The sequence below is a fragment of the Agelaius tricolor genome, unplaced genomic scaffold, assembly GCF_023055355.1.
Source record: "Agelaius tricolor isolate 1412-34295 unplaced genomic scaffold, bAgeTri1.0.p SCAF_3, whole genome shotgun sequence".
In the NCBI taxonomy this organism is placed as follows: domain Eukaryota; kingdom Metazoa; phylum Chordata; class Aves; order Passeriformes; family Icteridae; genus Agelaius; species Agelaius tricolor.
The window spans coordinates 2,930,102-2,945,796 of NW_027269263.1; the positions used below are offsets into that span (position 1 = coordinate 2,930,102).

Consider the following 15,695-nt stretch of genomic DNA (forward strand, 5'->3'; position numbering starts at 1 on the left):
TGAGAAGGAAAGAATCAGTGTCTGACTTGAAGCAATATGCTCCTCTAATGCTGGTTCTTCTAATATAAATTGATTATAAATCACTTTAAATTCTGGACTTAAAAGCACGTACAGAAAGCTTCAGCTCTGCAACTGTTTTTGGGAATCTCTAATGTGATAAACAAAAGCCCTGAGGCATCTAAAAAGCCAGAAGATGTGATGTTCTTTGCTTAGTCTGAGCTGTGGCAGAAAACTGTTTGGGGCAATGTTTACTTGCTTGCAAATAACATTTTTTGTGACAAGTGTGTTCTGGCAAGAAGTTACATTGAGGGTCAGGGTTCCCAAAATAGTACATCAGGTTCTGTTAGCTTCCTCTGTTTTCATTTCACTGCAGCTTTATGGAAGTTTGAAATGAAATTTTCCATTCTGGAAGTAGGAATTTTACTGGAGACAGACTGCTCCACAGCAGAAGGGAGAGCACTGGGGTGGAGTGGCATTGTAACAGGCTCTCTCTGTATTTCACTGCATGACTTAGTGGGAAGGAATTTGGAAAGGGTCGTTCTGGAGCACAGTGCAGCACTTAGCCGGCAGAGGGCTTGGAGCTTGAAGTGTCAGAGTGGGAATAGAGGGAAAGCAGAGAAGCACCTGAGTGCAGGGGTAATGATGCACAAGCTTGAACAGAAAGCAGGCTGCTGTCAGCTTGGGGAGGGAGTGACAGGAAACCCTGTCACCCTTAATGGGTTTGGATTGCTTCTCCAAGCATATAATTAAGGCTGAGATGGAGGAAGGGGCAGTCTTCCTTTAGTCTAGGTTGATCTAGGAATTATTACAGTAAAATAGAGGCTGTTGTACCACCATGCTTGTGCCATTCTCTCTGCCTACAAGAGCAGAGATTTCCTTTCATCTCCTAAAAGGTAAAGTGGAAAGATCAAAGAGCTCAGTATCCGGAGCTCAGCATTGCTGCCAGCTGAGCTCTTCCTGCTGAAACTGTTCACAGCATTTGTTTTTGTATTGTGATTTGACAGATCTCTGGGTTTCTGATCAAAGCCTTTTTAAGGACAAATACAGTCTTGTAGCTCTTCCAATGAAAAGTTGGTGTTGTTTTGTTTTGTGTTCTTAATTTAAGAACTTGTAGTTCAGCTCCACCTTGTCGGCCTCTTCCTAGACATTCTGGGGACTCTGCTGCAGCAGCTGAGCTGGTGTGATCCTGTGGCACACCCTGGGAAGAGGATTTCCAGCCTACAGGAAAGATTAGGAACAGCTAACAGAAAAAAACTTGTCCTTGAAACTGGTAAAAGCAGTACTTGCACAAAATCTGTTTCACTTCCAGCTGTACTCACTGCTCCAAATGACACCAGATTAGCAGGATTTTATTTCATGTGTAGCAGAAAATGGGTCTCACAGGACAAATGCATTTACTTGGTAGCAAGGAATGATGGTGAACTGATTTATCAGGGAAAACAGGTAGAGAAAATTAGCAATTATCTCATTAGAGAAGGCAAGATACTGTTTTTGCAAGGTTTTTTGTGTAGTAGAGGAGAATACAATAATTTGGAGTTGGCATCTTGCTGGTTGAAGGTAGGACAGCACAGATAGTCTGACATCATGTTTGCTTCAGGTTGCAGTTGATGTTCCTTTGAGAGAAAATAGCTTTACTTCTGGTACTGGGACACAAATACACAGGCCTGCCTGGCTGAAATCACTTTTCAAATGATGCTCTCTAACTTGGTGTTTGCTTCCCCCAGGGAGAAAGGAGACAGGACTCCTCTTGCTCAGCTCACAGGACTGCACAAATGCTATGGGAATGCACTTGTTTCAGTTTTCAACTGTGAAAACTGGGGCACAGGAAACTCCAGTATTCAAAATGGGAAGAGAAAATCCTGTCTTTGGATTTAAATTGGTATTCACTGTGTTGAAGATTCAGCTAGAAATCTGGAGTCTTTTGCTTAACTGGGGCACAGAACAGTTACCTTGGGATAAATTATTTTTGTTTCAGTCACTTAATAATTCCCTAGTGTGTCACCTACAAACTGTCAGTAACTGTTTGTCATCCCTCCCTCTGCCTTGTCCTTGGTTTCCTTAAAAGTACAGAGCCCTGTCTTATTCTGGCAGGACCTTGTTTATTTTAGCTGTGAGGCAGCTCTTAAAACCCTGAAATAGGCCACATTGCTTTTGCATTTTAACTTGTTCAAGTGCATGATACAGAACCACGAGTGCAAACAGCTGCAAAACTCCATTTTCCCCTCAAATTCTTAAGGAAAAAAAATAAAAGCTGATTGCAAAATCAAACTTTGCTAAACTGAAACAGGCCTGATTACAAGCCAGCTGCTAGTTGCTCATAAGAACAGCTGAACTGAATCAGACTAAGTATCTACATATTGCAGCATCTTGTCTCCAGCTGTGGTCAAAATCAGTTGCTAAAGATGAGTAAATTGAGCATTGCAGCAAAGTGTTATTTAAATATTCTGACAGCAGCTTGTTCTTTTATGTTTAACAGCCGTCAGTTAACACTCTGCTGTTAGGTTACCTTCTGAACCTGTTAGGTTCCAAGGGAATGATGCTTCACACTCACAGTTTGAAGAATTGCCATCTCTTATTTGTTTTGTGCTGATTTGCTGATAGATTAATTTGATTCTGCTGATTTTTACAGTGGAGGAAATAGTAAGTGGTCTGTTTTTGCAGGTTTGATAAACATCTGGCACAGCTCCTTTTACTGGTGTCAGATCAAGGAAAATCTTAATTGCCATCTGTATAAATTACTCCTAGGCCATTGATTATCCTAATCAGTCTTCTGTAAGTCTTTTTTTTTTTTTTAAGATTCAGAGGAAGGCAAGGAGCAGTATTTCTTGTGTAGGAGTGAATGCAAAAAGTTCATGAAGTAGGTTTGTATCTGACAGTCTTTGGCTTCTCATTCAGTTTTGTTTTGAACAATATGAGAGAACTTGGAATTCCAATAGATGGGGAACTTGAGCAGCAATGATCAGCAAAGAGTTTGGGATTTTTACCTGTTGTTCATTACCTGTGTTGTCCAGTTTTCCCTCCAAAACACAGACATAACACTTTACTTTTTTCATCCAGCCCTTTTGGAACTTTTCATGAGGCTTGACTCTACCAGAATGGATGAACTCCACAATAAAAAGCTGAAGTCATGGGACAATGTGTTGGGATACAAAGACAAAATGCTAAGCTAAGGTGTTTTCATTTTACTGGGCTCAGATAATGTCACTGCTGACTAGGAATGATGTATGTGTGGGTTTGGTGCAAGAGCACTGCTGCACAGCTGATAGAAACTGAAAATTAACTTGGGATACTATAAACCTTTCCATTTGCTCCTGGCAGCAGGCTCAGGGCTGTGCTTGCTGTGAGGCAGCAACTCTCTTCTAGAAAGGCACGTTGTAAATAGGGCTGTGGTTCTGCTGCAAAACAGGGGGGCTTTATTTCCCAGCAGCTGACACCACCCAAATTCTTCTCCTTTTACCTTTACTAAAGTCTCTGCAGCTGAAAAAGATCTATTGTCTCTGAAACAAATGCACAATCTCTGGCTTCTAACTTGTTTTGAATTTTTTACTATTATATGGCTACTGTGATCATCTAGTCTGACTTCCTGCCTACCACGGTCTATAAACATCCTGTAAATAGCTTCAAGTCTGATAGCTGTGATTAAATTGGAATGTGGTTAGAAAATTCCTATGAAGTAGAGAATATTTCAAGACAGGCTGTATGCTTCAGCGTTCAGTGGGGATTTCTGCCAGTGCTGTGGATTGACAAGTGACCACAGGCAGCAGAGCACCTTCCACAGAGTTCACTTTCTAACTGGATATCCTGCAACTGGCCTTGTAAATGTAGCGTGTTCAGGAGGAGAAAAAAAATAAAATGCCCATTACAGGCACCTTCCTGTCCATATCACTGCAGTATAACTGTTCAGTGTCAATTCCTGGTAGAGTTTTCAGACCTTTCTTTAGGAGAGTTGCTGTGGGAAGTCAGAGTTTGCTCTGTTGTTTCTAGGGTACCTGTTATTCAAACATCTTGGAAAAGCCTGAAGTAGCTCAAAGATATGTCATCACTTCCTTTATTAACTACAAAGAAAATCAGTTGGAAAAGGATCTCCATAAAGTGTGCATCCTAGTCCTGAACCTTAATTCCACATTGTCCCTCTCTCTGCATGCAGTGCTGAGTCACGTTGTTCTTGTCCTGATCTGCAAGAGCCTAAAGCAAGTACAGGGGTTTTTTAGTCAATTGTTAAAGAGCAAGTCTTAATTAACAGATGTCTCATTAAAACACCAGCATGGGCTGCAGCAGCACTGACTTTTTTTTTTTTTTTTTAACCAGAAGCAACAGCATCTAGAGACATCCTTTGAGTCAGAACACAAGCAAACAGTACCTAGGGAACAGTACAGGAGAGTGAAAATCTGCTGTTGGCTCCTGTGAAGCTGCCCCGCTTTTCTGCTTGCTAAATATGATAGCTGCCAAACAAAATAATTCCTGTGTGTCTCCTTTATCAGACTTTGGATTTTCTAGGAGATTTTCAGTCTCAACTGCAGCCATTCTACTGATAAAGGCAGTATTTATATACTCTTGCAGATACTATAAACCAAACATGCAAGTGTCCTAGTAGTTTATTAGCTTTCAGCAGTTCATAAATAGGAAACCTCATTAAGAGCTCCTGAATCATAATTCAGCAGTGTCCTCTAAAGAGCTTTCAGTCTGTTACACTGAAATTACTGCACTCAGCATCTTGAGCAGCATGTCATGTCATTGAGATCTTCTGATGTTAAATGGACTGTCTTGTAGTGATAGTTAAAAGATAGTAGATGTATTGACCTTTTGTCCAAAAGTATAACTAATCAGAGAATTTATATTTTCTCTAAACTTAGTCAGGATTTATATTTATGACAGAAAATGCTTTTCTCTAATCCCAGTTTATGGCTTTATTAAACCTCATTATCATTACTAAATTATGAGAGAATATATATTTTGCTGCAACTGAAAATCATGTTACAAGAGCAGATAAAGGAAAACTGGTTGATAAAAAGGGAAGCAAATGTATCCATGTTCAAAGATGACTCTTCAGAATATCTGTGAGTTACCTTCTCCCATTTTTAAATACATATTCTCCTTCTATCTATGAATTAATGCAGAAAGTATTGCAAATTGCTTGAAATAACAACAAATGGTCTGGATCCCCCAGAAGATCTGAAGCTGATGTCTCTGTCAGTCTTCTAAAAAAGGATAGTCCTTGTGATTTTTGCATCTAGAGAAAGAGAGCATGATTGAAACATTTTAAGGATATAGTTTAGAGAAAAGGGGTTTTTTTCCCTGGTAGAAGAACTGAAACTGAGCTACATTAAAAACACATGTCTGTTTAGTGTATCCAGGGCAGGGAAAGTGAATTCTCTGTAACCTTCACATGTATCAGTGACCTCCTTCTCAAAGGAAAATGTATCTTATGCTCAGCTGAAATTGCCAAAGTTCCCTGAGATATTAAATTTTTCTCTTGGAAACTCCCAAGCCCCCAGGGTGCTGTTAGACAAGTGGATAACCTGGGAAAACTGAATAAAATGCAGATCTTGGTGAGTCTGTAACCATTCTGTTATCTAGATAACATTGGCAGGAGTACATAGGCACAGCTCTTCCCTTCAAAAAACACCTACAACTCTCATTCTTAAAATGGAGTTTATTTACTCTAACTGTCCCTTATGTAAAGGAGCCAAAGAAAACGGAGGGGGGAAATGGCTGCTTATTTATTTTTGGAATTTCCAGCTGATTTTGATTTTCAGACATCAGTTTGGTATGCATCCAGTACAGGACATCTTAGGAACATTGTGCCTGCAGAAATCCCAGCGTTCCCAACCTGGACAGGGCGGGCTCTGATAAACCAAGGGTGAGATTCCTGCAGATGTGACCAGGTGTTGGCTGAGCCTCCCTCTCTTTTTATTTTTAAGGGGCTATCAGGTAGTGTCTGTTAAGAGGCAATCTATCTAAGAGATAATCCAAGCTATCCAGTGGCAATCCAGCCCAGCTGAAGCCTGCAGGAGGAGGAGGAGGAGGAGGTACTCACTGGCTTAACGCACAGATGCGATAGCGCTTCTTGAAACCAAGGAGGGTCTCCATCTCCTCTCCAGTCAGCTCAAAGTCAAACACCTGCATGAAGGTACCAAACAGCTGGGTTAATTCAGTTTGCAGTGGGACAAGGAAGTTTATTTGCAGGAAGAAGAGCAGAAGCAGGCTGAAGCACTAGGAGGAGGTGTGCAAGGGACACCCATGCAGGGAGAGCAGTGATTCAATATGTAAGGTTACAGTGCTGGTGGGCTCTGCCTGCAGCAAAATTGTACCACAAGGTGGAAAAGTTTGGCTCTTCTCTGATGTGTTCTAATGAGGACAGGGCTCTTTACTTTCAGAGTGACTTTTTGCATTCATAAAGAAGTAATAATATACGTGGGATCTGACGAAGGTTTTGGCAGCTCTAAGTTTGAGGAGTGTGGTTTGTACCATTGGCAGAGTGGGTTTTTTTCCTGTGTACTTTAACACCATTAAGGACTCTAAGGTGCCCTCTTACCTTAAAATTTTCTTCAATACGCTGAGGAGTGACGGATTTAGGAATGACACTCACGTTTCTTTGGATTTGGAGCCGGATAAGCACCTGCAGGACCACATAGGGAATTTACAGATGAGAAGTGCTGCCTGTCTTCTGAAAGCTGAAAACCAAAGGTGTCTGCCTGGTCACACAGAGCAGCTCTACTGGTAACCAGAGAGGGCTCACAGAGGAGAAGCACTACTTAAACCCTTCCTAATTACTACATGAGCTCATTAAATCCTCATCCATCTCTGAAGCTGAGATGACAACAAGGGAGTGCACTGAGCAAGAGTTCAGGATTGGCAGGATGCTGTGTGGAGAGGCAGCCAGTGTGCTAGGTAAAGCCCAAAGCCACTGCTAATCTTCTGTCCATCACTAAAACTCAGGTAGAGAGACTATTTTTCTAAAGCATTAAACTGTGTACAAGGCACAGTTGGAACTCCATATTATTATTCCATAATACCTCTGTAAGTAGTTACTTTAGCACAAGTGGGAAGAATACATGTCAGCAGGGAAAACAACTCTGACCAGTATTAACCTGAGCTGGGGTTTTGTTGTGCTTGAGTGCAATTTCCTTAACTTGAGGATCATCAAGAAGGGAAATATGGTCAGGCTTGGACCTGTAAAAAAAAAAAAAAAAACAAACCAGGCTTCAGTAGTTGAATAACTCACTATCTTCTCCCTCAAGCCCTGTATCACAAGATTATTGTTTAAATTATTAAAAAGCATAATCTTGCACGCTTTAATTTAACATCTCGTTACTTCAGTTCCTGTCTTCATTCTTCCCTTTTATAACAAGTGAACACATGAGAAGAAGCCTGTAGTTTCTAGTAAAAACAGGTCACTATAACACATTTGTGTCCAGCCTGAGATCAGGCTGGGAATTTCTTTGATCCAGATCCCAAGAATTTAATCTTGTCCTTTACAAGCACAGCTGCTCTGGCAAAAGCCCTGTCCCAGGTCAGAGAAAGCCATGAGGATGGGAGTAAAAGCAAAATTTCTGCAACTTCCCCATTTACAAACTTAATCCCTTTGTCTCAGCAGGACTGCAAAGTTGCTATTTCCATAAGCATCTGCTGCTTTGGTTTTTTGTTTGGTTTGTTGTGGGTGGGTTTTTTTTTAGTTCAGAAATTCTGCTACATGTTTAATAAGCTCACTAAAGCTCAGTTAAGAATTCTCTTCTCTGCTTTCATCAGCCAATTGATCATTTTTCTTCAAAATATGAAACTAGTGGACTGAATATCACAATAAGTGTGAGGTTTCTGTGGGTGTGATTTTTAATTAATTAGTGAGTCTTTTTCTGATTACAGTAGTTTTTCTCAGAGGTTTCATCCTAAGACTGGTTTATTGCATTGACTCCAATCTATATCTGAGAAAGAAATCTCACAAAACATTCTTACCCTGGCCAGTTGGGTGCTCCAAGGGGACAATATGCAGTGACAGAGATCCCTTTGGATTGGCAAAACTTAATCAGCTCTTCCTGAGGAAGATAGGGGTGGCTCTCAATCTCAAAAAAAAAAAAAAAAAAAATTAGCTTTCACCTCTCAGAAGCAGAAGGTACTTCAAGGTTTAGTATCACTGTGCCACATCAGCTTTGAAAAGGTGGTTCTTTTTGCAGGTGTGGGGTTTTTAAAGGACTTTTAAAGAGATGTTCCATCCAGTGCAACAGCCCAGACAGGTGTGATGTCAGTGCTGAGGAGCTGCAGGACAATTTACCTGATTGTTTGCAGGTTTGTGTCTTAAGCCTGGTTTGCCCAGGAGCTGATTGATCTGTTTGTGGTTGAAGTTGGAGACTCCAATAGCCTTCACCATTCCCACATCCACGAGCTCTTCCATAGCCTAGAAACACCACAGAACCACACTTCCTATTAAGTTCTTTCATTTTTGTATGGAAAAAATACCCACACAGAAACTTGATTGGTAAAAATCTTCCAGTGCTGTGCTGTGAGAACAGTACCTGAACAGTGGGGCTCTGGTCAGACTCAGATCTCACATTCTGTGTCACCATACAGATAAATAACAGCAATATTCCCACAATTCCTAAACTATTATTATGTCAGTAAAATATGACTCTTTTGAAATACTATCCCCAGGCAGACCTTCACACAGATGAAAGAGATTCTTTTAGAGTAATTCCTCAGCTAACCAAATAATCATCCCATAATAAAAAGCACCTTCTTTGGAACAGAGCAGCTCAACGAGGAGCTGTCACAAGACATCTGGAACAGGATGGATACTGGTGATCAGCACTGATTAATTTCCCAAGAGAGATGTACCATTTAGCAGTTGGATTATAGGATAAGCAGCACTGTGTTCCCCCTCCATCACCTATTTTCTTTCACACTAAGGAGCAATAAAACAGCCAGACAGCCCTAATTAGATTGTCACATCCAGCAGAAAAGAAATGGGAAAATAATCTGCTGGCAGCCTTTAGAGCAGAAGATAGCCTTGCTCCAAAGCAGAAATAATTTTAGTTTAAAGTTGCTGTCATAAGCAGCAGCCTGAAATGTCCACTTTTTTCCCCTCAAATAAACAACAAAAATGTGCTTTATTCTTCACCTGGCAGAAGGCAAAAAGCACCAGTGAATTCTTCTGACTCTGGTGAGTTTCTTACCTGCTTTTGGCCTGGCTGTGCTGAGCACATGGGAGTGGAAGGGAAAGGAAGGCCAAAGTCTCAGCCAAGCAGGAATTTGAATTCACAGCCAAGCTTGGCCTCCCAGGCAGCCTGTGCTGCACACAGAGCTTAGCCAAGGACTTTGGCCAACTCCCACTCCTTCCAGAGACAGAAATTTGGGTGCTGTGGTACACTGGCACAGGCATGTTGGCTTTGCCAGGGTCTGGACAGTTCAGGTACAACAGGAGGTAAGCATGGCTACAACTAAAGCCACCAAAAATTGCCCAGAGTGGGGTAGGGATGAGAGAGACAGCCTTTAGTTAGCTCAAGGCACTGCAGGGTACACACACAGTCAAACATTTCCTCTTGTCATGCCAACCCAGCCAGTTTAGGAAGCAGTAGATATAAAAATACCTAAATTTTGGCACAGTGACACAAAAAGGAGCCCAAGGACGCGGAGAAATCAGCAATCCCAAATACTTTATGTTAGAAATTCTCTCAGAACAATTCCCACAGTGGAAAGCTTAGAGTTTTCAGGCTGTTATTTCAAACTAGCAAGATATTTTTGGCCCGTAAATGAATGTACCTCCCACGTATCCAGAAAATCTGTATCGCTGGGAATGATCATGCCGTTTCCATCTGCAGGAAATAGCTCCTCTCCTGCCTAGCAGCACAAAAGGAAAAGCAACATGAAGGTCAGCTGAATTATAAGTACTTCAAGAAATCATTTAGAAATTTGGGCAAGCAAGTGGAGCTGGAGAGAGTGAGATGGATATCGTGAGTTTCCTGAGTTTTGTTTGTGGTGGGGTGAGACATGGCTGAAACAACTAGCCTGTATCAACAGAGAAATGTTCAGGAAAACCTGTCTCTTGAGACCCTGTCCTGCAGGCACTTCTGTGTGCCTCAGGTTGGGAGAAGGCCAGGGAGGTGACACGGTGGGGAAATCAGCATTTATTTAACCTGGGGGTAGAGAAAGAAGAAAAAAATCTCTTTTGAACTAAGTAGTTCACATGTTTGATTTTTGATAAGGAAATGGCAGCCAAACCCCACACTGTAAGAGGAATGTGATCTGGGTGTTAATTTGATCCATGACTTAAAAATGCTGTGCAGGGAAAAATAAGGTGGTTTTTGTACTACAAGACCAACCTAGTTGAAGCAGCCATGACCTTTCCTTTCCTCCTGGGCTCTCCCTGCAGAGGTTTATCATTATGCCCTAATGAGATTTACCAACACTCCTCCTTGGAGAGGACTAAAGAGATGTCTGGTCCCAAAGGCAAAAGGGGCAGAGCCCTGACAGACAGATCCTGGGACTTAAAGCTGCAATACCTTGAATCCCATGGGACAGTGCATCAGGTAGAGATCCAGATAATTCAGCTGGAGGGCAGCAAGTGTTTTCTGGCACGCCTCCTTCACCAGGGATCTCTCGTGGAAGGTGGACCAGAGCTGTGGGGAAACACAAAGCCTGGGAGCTGCACTCCTGCCCTCATGGTGGCAGAGCATCCCTGGCAGGGAAACACAGGGCACAGAGGCAGCTCAGGGTGTGGCCCATCTTCTCATCTTGAGGAAGAGCCACTTGAGGCACCTCAATTTATTTGTGGTACTGTTAAGTAACTAAAATGAGAATGAGATACTCTGAAATTCCATCAATTATTGCAACAATTAAAACAAAGAAAATAAGTGAACCTGGTGAAAATCGACCCACCAGCTTCCAGCAGATAGAAGTTACTTTATTTTTCCTACCATTGTTGTTGGGGGAAAAAACAAAACAAAGCATAACATACAGGAGTTGACAGGCTGAGGCCGGCAGCACAGCAGGAGTGATCACAAAAACAATAGCCCTGTTTCCTATCCCAGAGGCCACCAGGAGCACGGCCTCAGTTCCTGTCTCCATGGCTGACAATGGACATGGACTACAAAAAAACCCCTCTCAAACCCAGCCTTTTGTTTCTCAGGGGGTGACCTATCCCTTCCCCTCACCATCCACTGATTGCTTTGCCCTGACTGAGAGGAGGTAATTCCCAGCTTCATCCCTGACGGGGTGTCTGGTGTTGGGATGGCCCTAAGGCATTGGAAAGTCTCTTTTTCCCAGCTCCAAGACTGAAGAAGAAGACAGGATTCCTTGGCTCTCATTCTCAAGGTCGTTTCTTTTCTCTTATCTGTAATATTCTTTCTCCAACCTGCCAAGATCTGTCCAGCAGGTTGGGTTGAGGCACACTGACCACCCTCAGGGTGGTGTTATCTTTTTATACTAAAAACTACCTGTACTTTATTTACAATAATTTTCCAATACCTATCACCTGTGTTAGACAGTCTGTCTCTGCTCTAAACCAATCCAAAACTGTCACTATCACAGCAGAAGATGGAGGCCAAGAAGAAGAAGGAGAAAGACAGGGCATGCCCAGATTTCTCCATCTTGTCTCCTGAACCCCCATTCTAAAAAAACCCAAAATTCTACTTTTTCACCCTGTGACAAATTCACTATCATTCTACTCAAACCCTTGTGGCTTGTAACTCCTCACACAAAGTTGGGAATTGTTTCCATGGGCTAAAATCAAAGGCACAGGTGTTTGTGACTCTGTGCCAAGGTCTCTGAGCCCCCTGCCAGGGTCTGGAGTCCTCCAGGGCAGTCAGGGGAATGTCCTGGGTTCCGACACATCCCATGGCACTTTCCATGGTGGGACTTTGGGCTTGGCCCCATGTGAGACACACCTTGCTGACCACAAAGAGCTCTTCTCTCCTCACCACGCCCTGCTCCATTTTCTGCCGCAGCGCGTCCCCGATCTCGCTCTCGTTCTGGTACATGTGGGCACAGTCCAGGTGCCGGTACCCCACGTCGATGGCAAACTTCACTGCATCCCTGGCTGCCCCCTGCAGAGACTGAAGCCGGAAGAGAAGCCAGTGATTTGCTAAATAGCAGATTAAGAGCTTTGCTGTTCTGAAATCTGGCAATTTTAAGCCCCCAGAATAATGAGATATTCCAGCTGTGGCTTTTTTGTTTGTTTGGTTGTTGTTTTTTGAGGGGTTTTTTGTTGGCATTAAGATTTAAGGTATTTGAGATTATAGTTTCCGTCTAGATTTAGGTGTTTATTATTATTATTTATCTGTTTAGCTTTATGTGTTTATTGTTTTTATTTATGTTATAGTCTCACCATAGTGAGTTCTGTAGTCTTTTATTAGCAAGGCACAAAATGGCTTGCTAATGGCTTGCTATCTCTTGTTACAAGGTCTTTTAAGACTAAACTATCTAATTAAGAAATGATAGCTAAATTATTTTCTTTTTTAACCCAATAACTGATTCTTCAAAGTCCGCACTGTGGACTTTTCTGTTCAATTACAAAATATCACCCAAACTTATGAAGAAAAAGGTAAAGAAGAACAACCTGCTTCTGCCCTAAAACTTCTGTCTTGCTTCATATTTATTACTATATTCTAAAACTCCAAATTCTAAAGTTTTCCACCCTGTGATATCACACACTTCTAACCAGCTACACACCCCTGTAATCCCAGTGCTATCAATCGTTTTTGGAAGCTTCTCCACAGCCTCAGGTCAAATGCAGTGTTCTCTTGAGGGTCTGTGCCATTAAGCACAGAAAGTTTAAAATTCTCAGCATTTAGGACTCCAACACCAGCCTGGATCTGGCTTTCATTAGTTTTGTGAGATCAAATGGCAAAGGGAGTCACTGATGAGGTGCCTAAGCTGATCCACCCTTTTTCTAAGTATTGGAAGTTCACCCTGGGACACGAGGCTATCTTGAAATAAGTTCTAATTTCCCCAGAAATTAAAAGCAACTTTAGTGTGACATACTGGTGACATGAGGAAACCAATCACCTCTGGAATGCTGGCCCTGCACAAAAACAACCCAGCTCTTGTTGACACAGGACAGGGAGGTGATGGGACTCAAAACACTACAGACAGTGCCACCTCCTGGGTAAAACACACACTTGGTACCTGATAGCAAAATAAACCACTTCAGATTCTTGGCTTGGAGACACCACAGAGCTGTTTGATGACTGAATCCAGAAAATGGCACTCCAAACAGAAACATGATTCAAAGCCATGACCACCTCCTGTGGTCATTAATTGTTGTGGTGCTGGGGGTGTCTCTAGGATGAGGTGAGAGATGAATCTGACTTCATATTTTTTAGAAGGCTGATTTATTATGATATGATATGAAAATTATATACTAAAGCTATACTAAAGAAAGAGAAAGGAGACATTAGAAGACAAGAATGATAAAAAAAAGTCGTGACAGACTCAGAGAGTCCAACACAGCTGGCTGTGATTGGCCATTAATTAAAAATAATTCACATGCTGGGTAAACAATTTTTCAATTTTTTAAATTACATTTCAGAGGAGAAGCTGAAGCTTCTCAGCTTCCCAGAAGAAGAAATCTTAGCAAAGGGATTTTTCAAAAAATATGACAGTAACAGCCTCCTACTTTTTTCTTTTTTTTAATTATATCACTACTCCAAGTTCTTCCAGTCAAAGGGCATTTAGTTGGTTCACCTAAATTAACAACAACAACACAGAAAACACACTAATTTTTTTCAACACACAACTAAAGAGCCAGTTGAAAGTTTCACAGGATTTCTTTTTTTGCAGTCCCTTTCCCTATCCCATACCTCCCTGGATGTGAGCAAAGGCAACAACCTGCCCTTGAGATTACACAAAACTCTGTCATGTGAGATGTTTTCCAGGGAAAATAATCCATTATTTACTTTGCCCAGGTGCTCACTGAGCTCGGATTTGAGTCAGAGCTGCCAGGTAAAGGGGAAGCTGCTGGGGGAACCTTGAAATCAAAGAGCTTTAATGAAATTACCACCATGGGCTTGGGCCTTGTTTTCATTGCATAACAGAAGACATTGTTCTGTGGTGGCAGGAATCATGTGCCCAAAATTTTCCTTCTACTCGGTCCTGACCAGTTTCTATTGGCACCTTAACAAGTTCCTTCAGAGAGCTCCCCCATCACAGCATTGGGCCCTAAGAGGCCCCCCCAAGGCACACTTTGGTTTTTAAAACCTACTTTAATTACGTTATGCTTCTTAGTGTCCCTTTGTCATCAGAAAAACAAAGACTGAAAGGTCTAAACAAACTCACACCTGTTTGTGCACATCAAGTTAAATGCTGGTTAGATCAAATGGCCCAAAAATATGGCAGGAATTTAAGATATTTTTATGATGACTGGAAAAGTGTTTCATGGAGCTGGGAAGTTGTGATTTGACATATTTTGTTTCCAGTCTCAGATCCAGGGGAAAGTTCACTTTTTAAAATCTTTTTATCTTTCTTAATATCAGTTTCTTCAAATTTTCAGCTCAATTACAGACTCTTTTTACATTTATAATTCAGTATATTCTTTAACATACTCTCTCTTACCAAAAGTCCATTAGGTAGCATTTCCAGGTAAAGAACCACCCAAACTATATTCCTGCAAAGCGCTGCACACTCATCTGCTGCCAATAAAAATAAGTTAGCCTCAAGTCTCTAAGGGATTATTGTGAGTTCCCATTTCCAAAACTACTTATTGCCCCTTAAATTCCTATATCTACACACACTCATCACAGATGACACCTACATGACATGCTGGGATATTAACCCAGTGCTGAAATTAAAAAAAAACCAAAACAAAGAAAAACAAAACAAAACAAAATACAAAGAAAAATTAGCTGGGCAAAAGCTTTTACTTTTGCAGCATGTAATTTTTTTCCATAGCTAAGAAAAAATTTTGTACCTGCTCCACTACCTCCACTCACTCCTAAGATTTCCTGAAGGCTGGGAATAAATACCTGCATTACCTGAGATATTTCAAAAGGAAATATTGCCCAGAGGATTTGCCCTGTGCATTCTCCTGACCCAAAGAGGAGACTGCTGAACAATATCTACTGTGATTATTCCCAGCAGCCAGAGGTCCCCAGCTGCAGCAGGTACCTGCCAGGTCCCCAGTCCCAGGATGGGCATCCTCCCACCAGCGGGCAGCTCCAGGTGAGTGGCCATGTGCAGTCAGGCAAGGAGAGGCTGTGGGCTCTTGCAAAACCTTTACAATCAGCTTTGCCCCTCCCTCCTACCTGCTGACTGGCTGCAGACAAGGAAAATATGGGCAGAAGTGCTATCCTAAGAGGAGGCAGGGAGTTTGGTTTAGCTCACCCTTTGAAGAATGTAAAAACTGATTGCAGGCTCCTCAAGAATTTATTGAGTGAGCTCGTCATGGCAATTTGGCATTGGTGGAGGGTGCAGGTTTTTGTAAACCTCAGTCTCTGCTTTTCTGCAAGAAAAGTGGTATATGGGGAGTTGGCACATGCCCCAAAACCATTTCTCATCTCACCTGTCCTGAACACATCACCAGAAGTTGCCAGATAGCTGCTTTTTTAGGAGGAAGCAGTAACCTGTCCACAGCAGGAATAATTTTTTTTAAATTCCCAATATGGCTTCATCCCCACAGCACCAGGCACCCATGTTTTATAGTTTTCTATATTCCTTTTATTATTTTTATTTTTTTATTTATTTTATATATATATATATATATATATATA

General features: G+C 41.7%; 1 protein-coding gene across 3 annotated transcripts; it reads right to left on the reverse strand.

Moving 5' to 3' along the window:
• Nucleotides 1-4,024: 4,024 nt before the first annotated feature.
• Nucleotides 4,025-15,159, reverse strand: LOC139587694 (aldo-keto reductase family 1 member B1-like). Of its 3 annotated transcripts, XM_071422135.1 has the most exons (10): nt 15,094-15,159; nt 11,877-12,044; nt 10,494-10,610; nt 9,754-9,831; nt 8,270-8,392; nt 7,954-8,060; nt 7,092-7,173; nt 6,536-6,619; nt 6,038-6,120; nt 4,025-5,230 (listed from the first exon to the last, which is right to left on the reverse strand). In XM_071422135.1, the coding sequence occupies exons 1-10, from the start codon at nt 15,157-15,159 to the stop codon at nt 5,191-5,193; spliced, it is 948 nt and encodes a 315-aa protein (XP_071278236.1). In that variant the 3' UTR covers nt 4,025-5,190. The 3 variants fall into 3 exon arrangements, with proteins under 3 accessions (XP_071278236.1, XP_071278235.1, XP_071278237.1); XM_071422134.1 differs by lacking the exon at nt 15,094-15,159 and having other exon boundaries at nt 11,877-12,653; XM_071422136.1 differs by lacking the exons at nt 9,754-9,831; nt 10,494-10,610; nt 11,877-12,044; nt 15,094-15,159 and adding an exon at nt 9,168-9,221.
• Between the last annotated feature and the right edge of the window lie 536 nt (nt 15,160-15,695).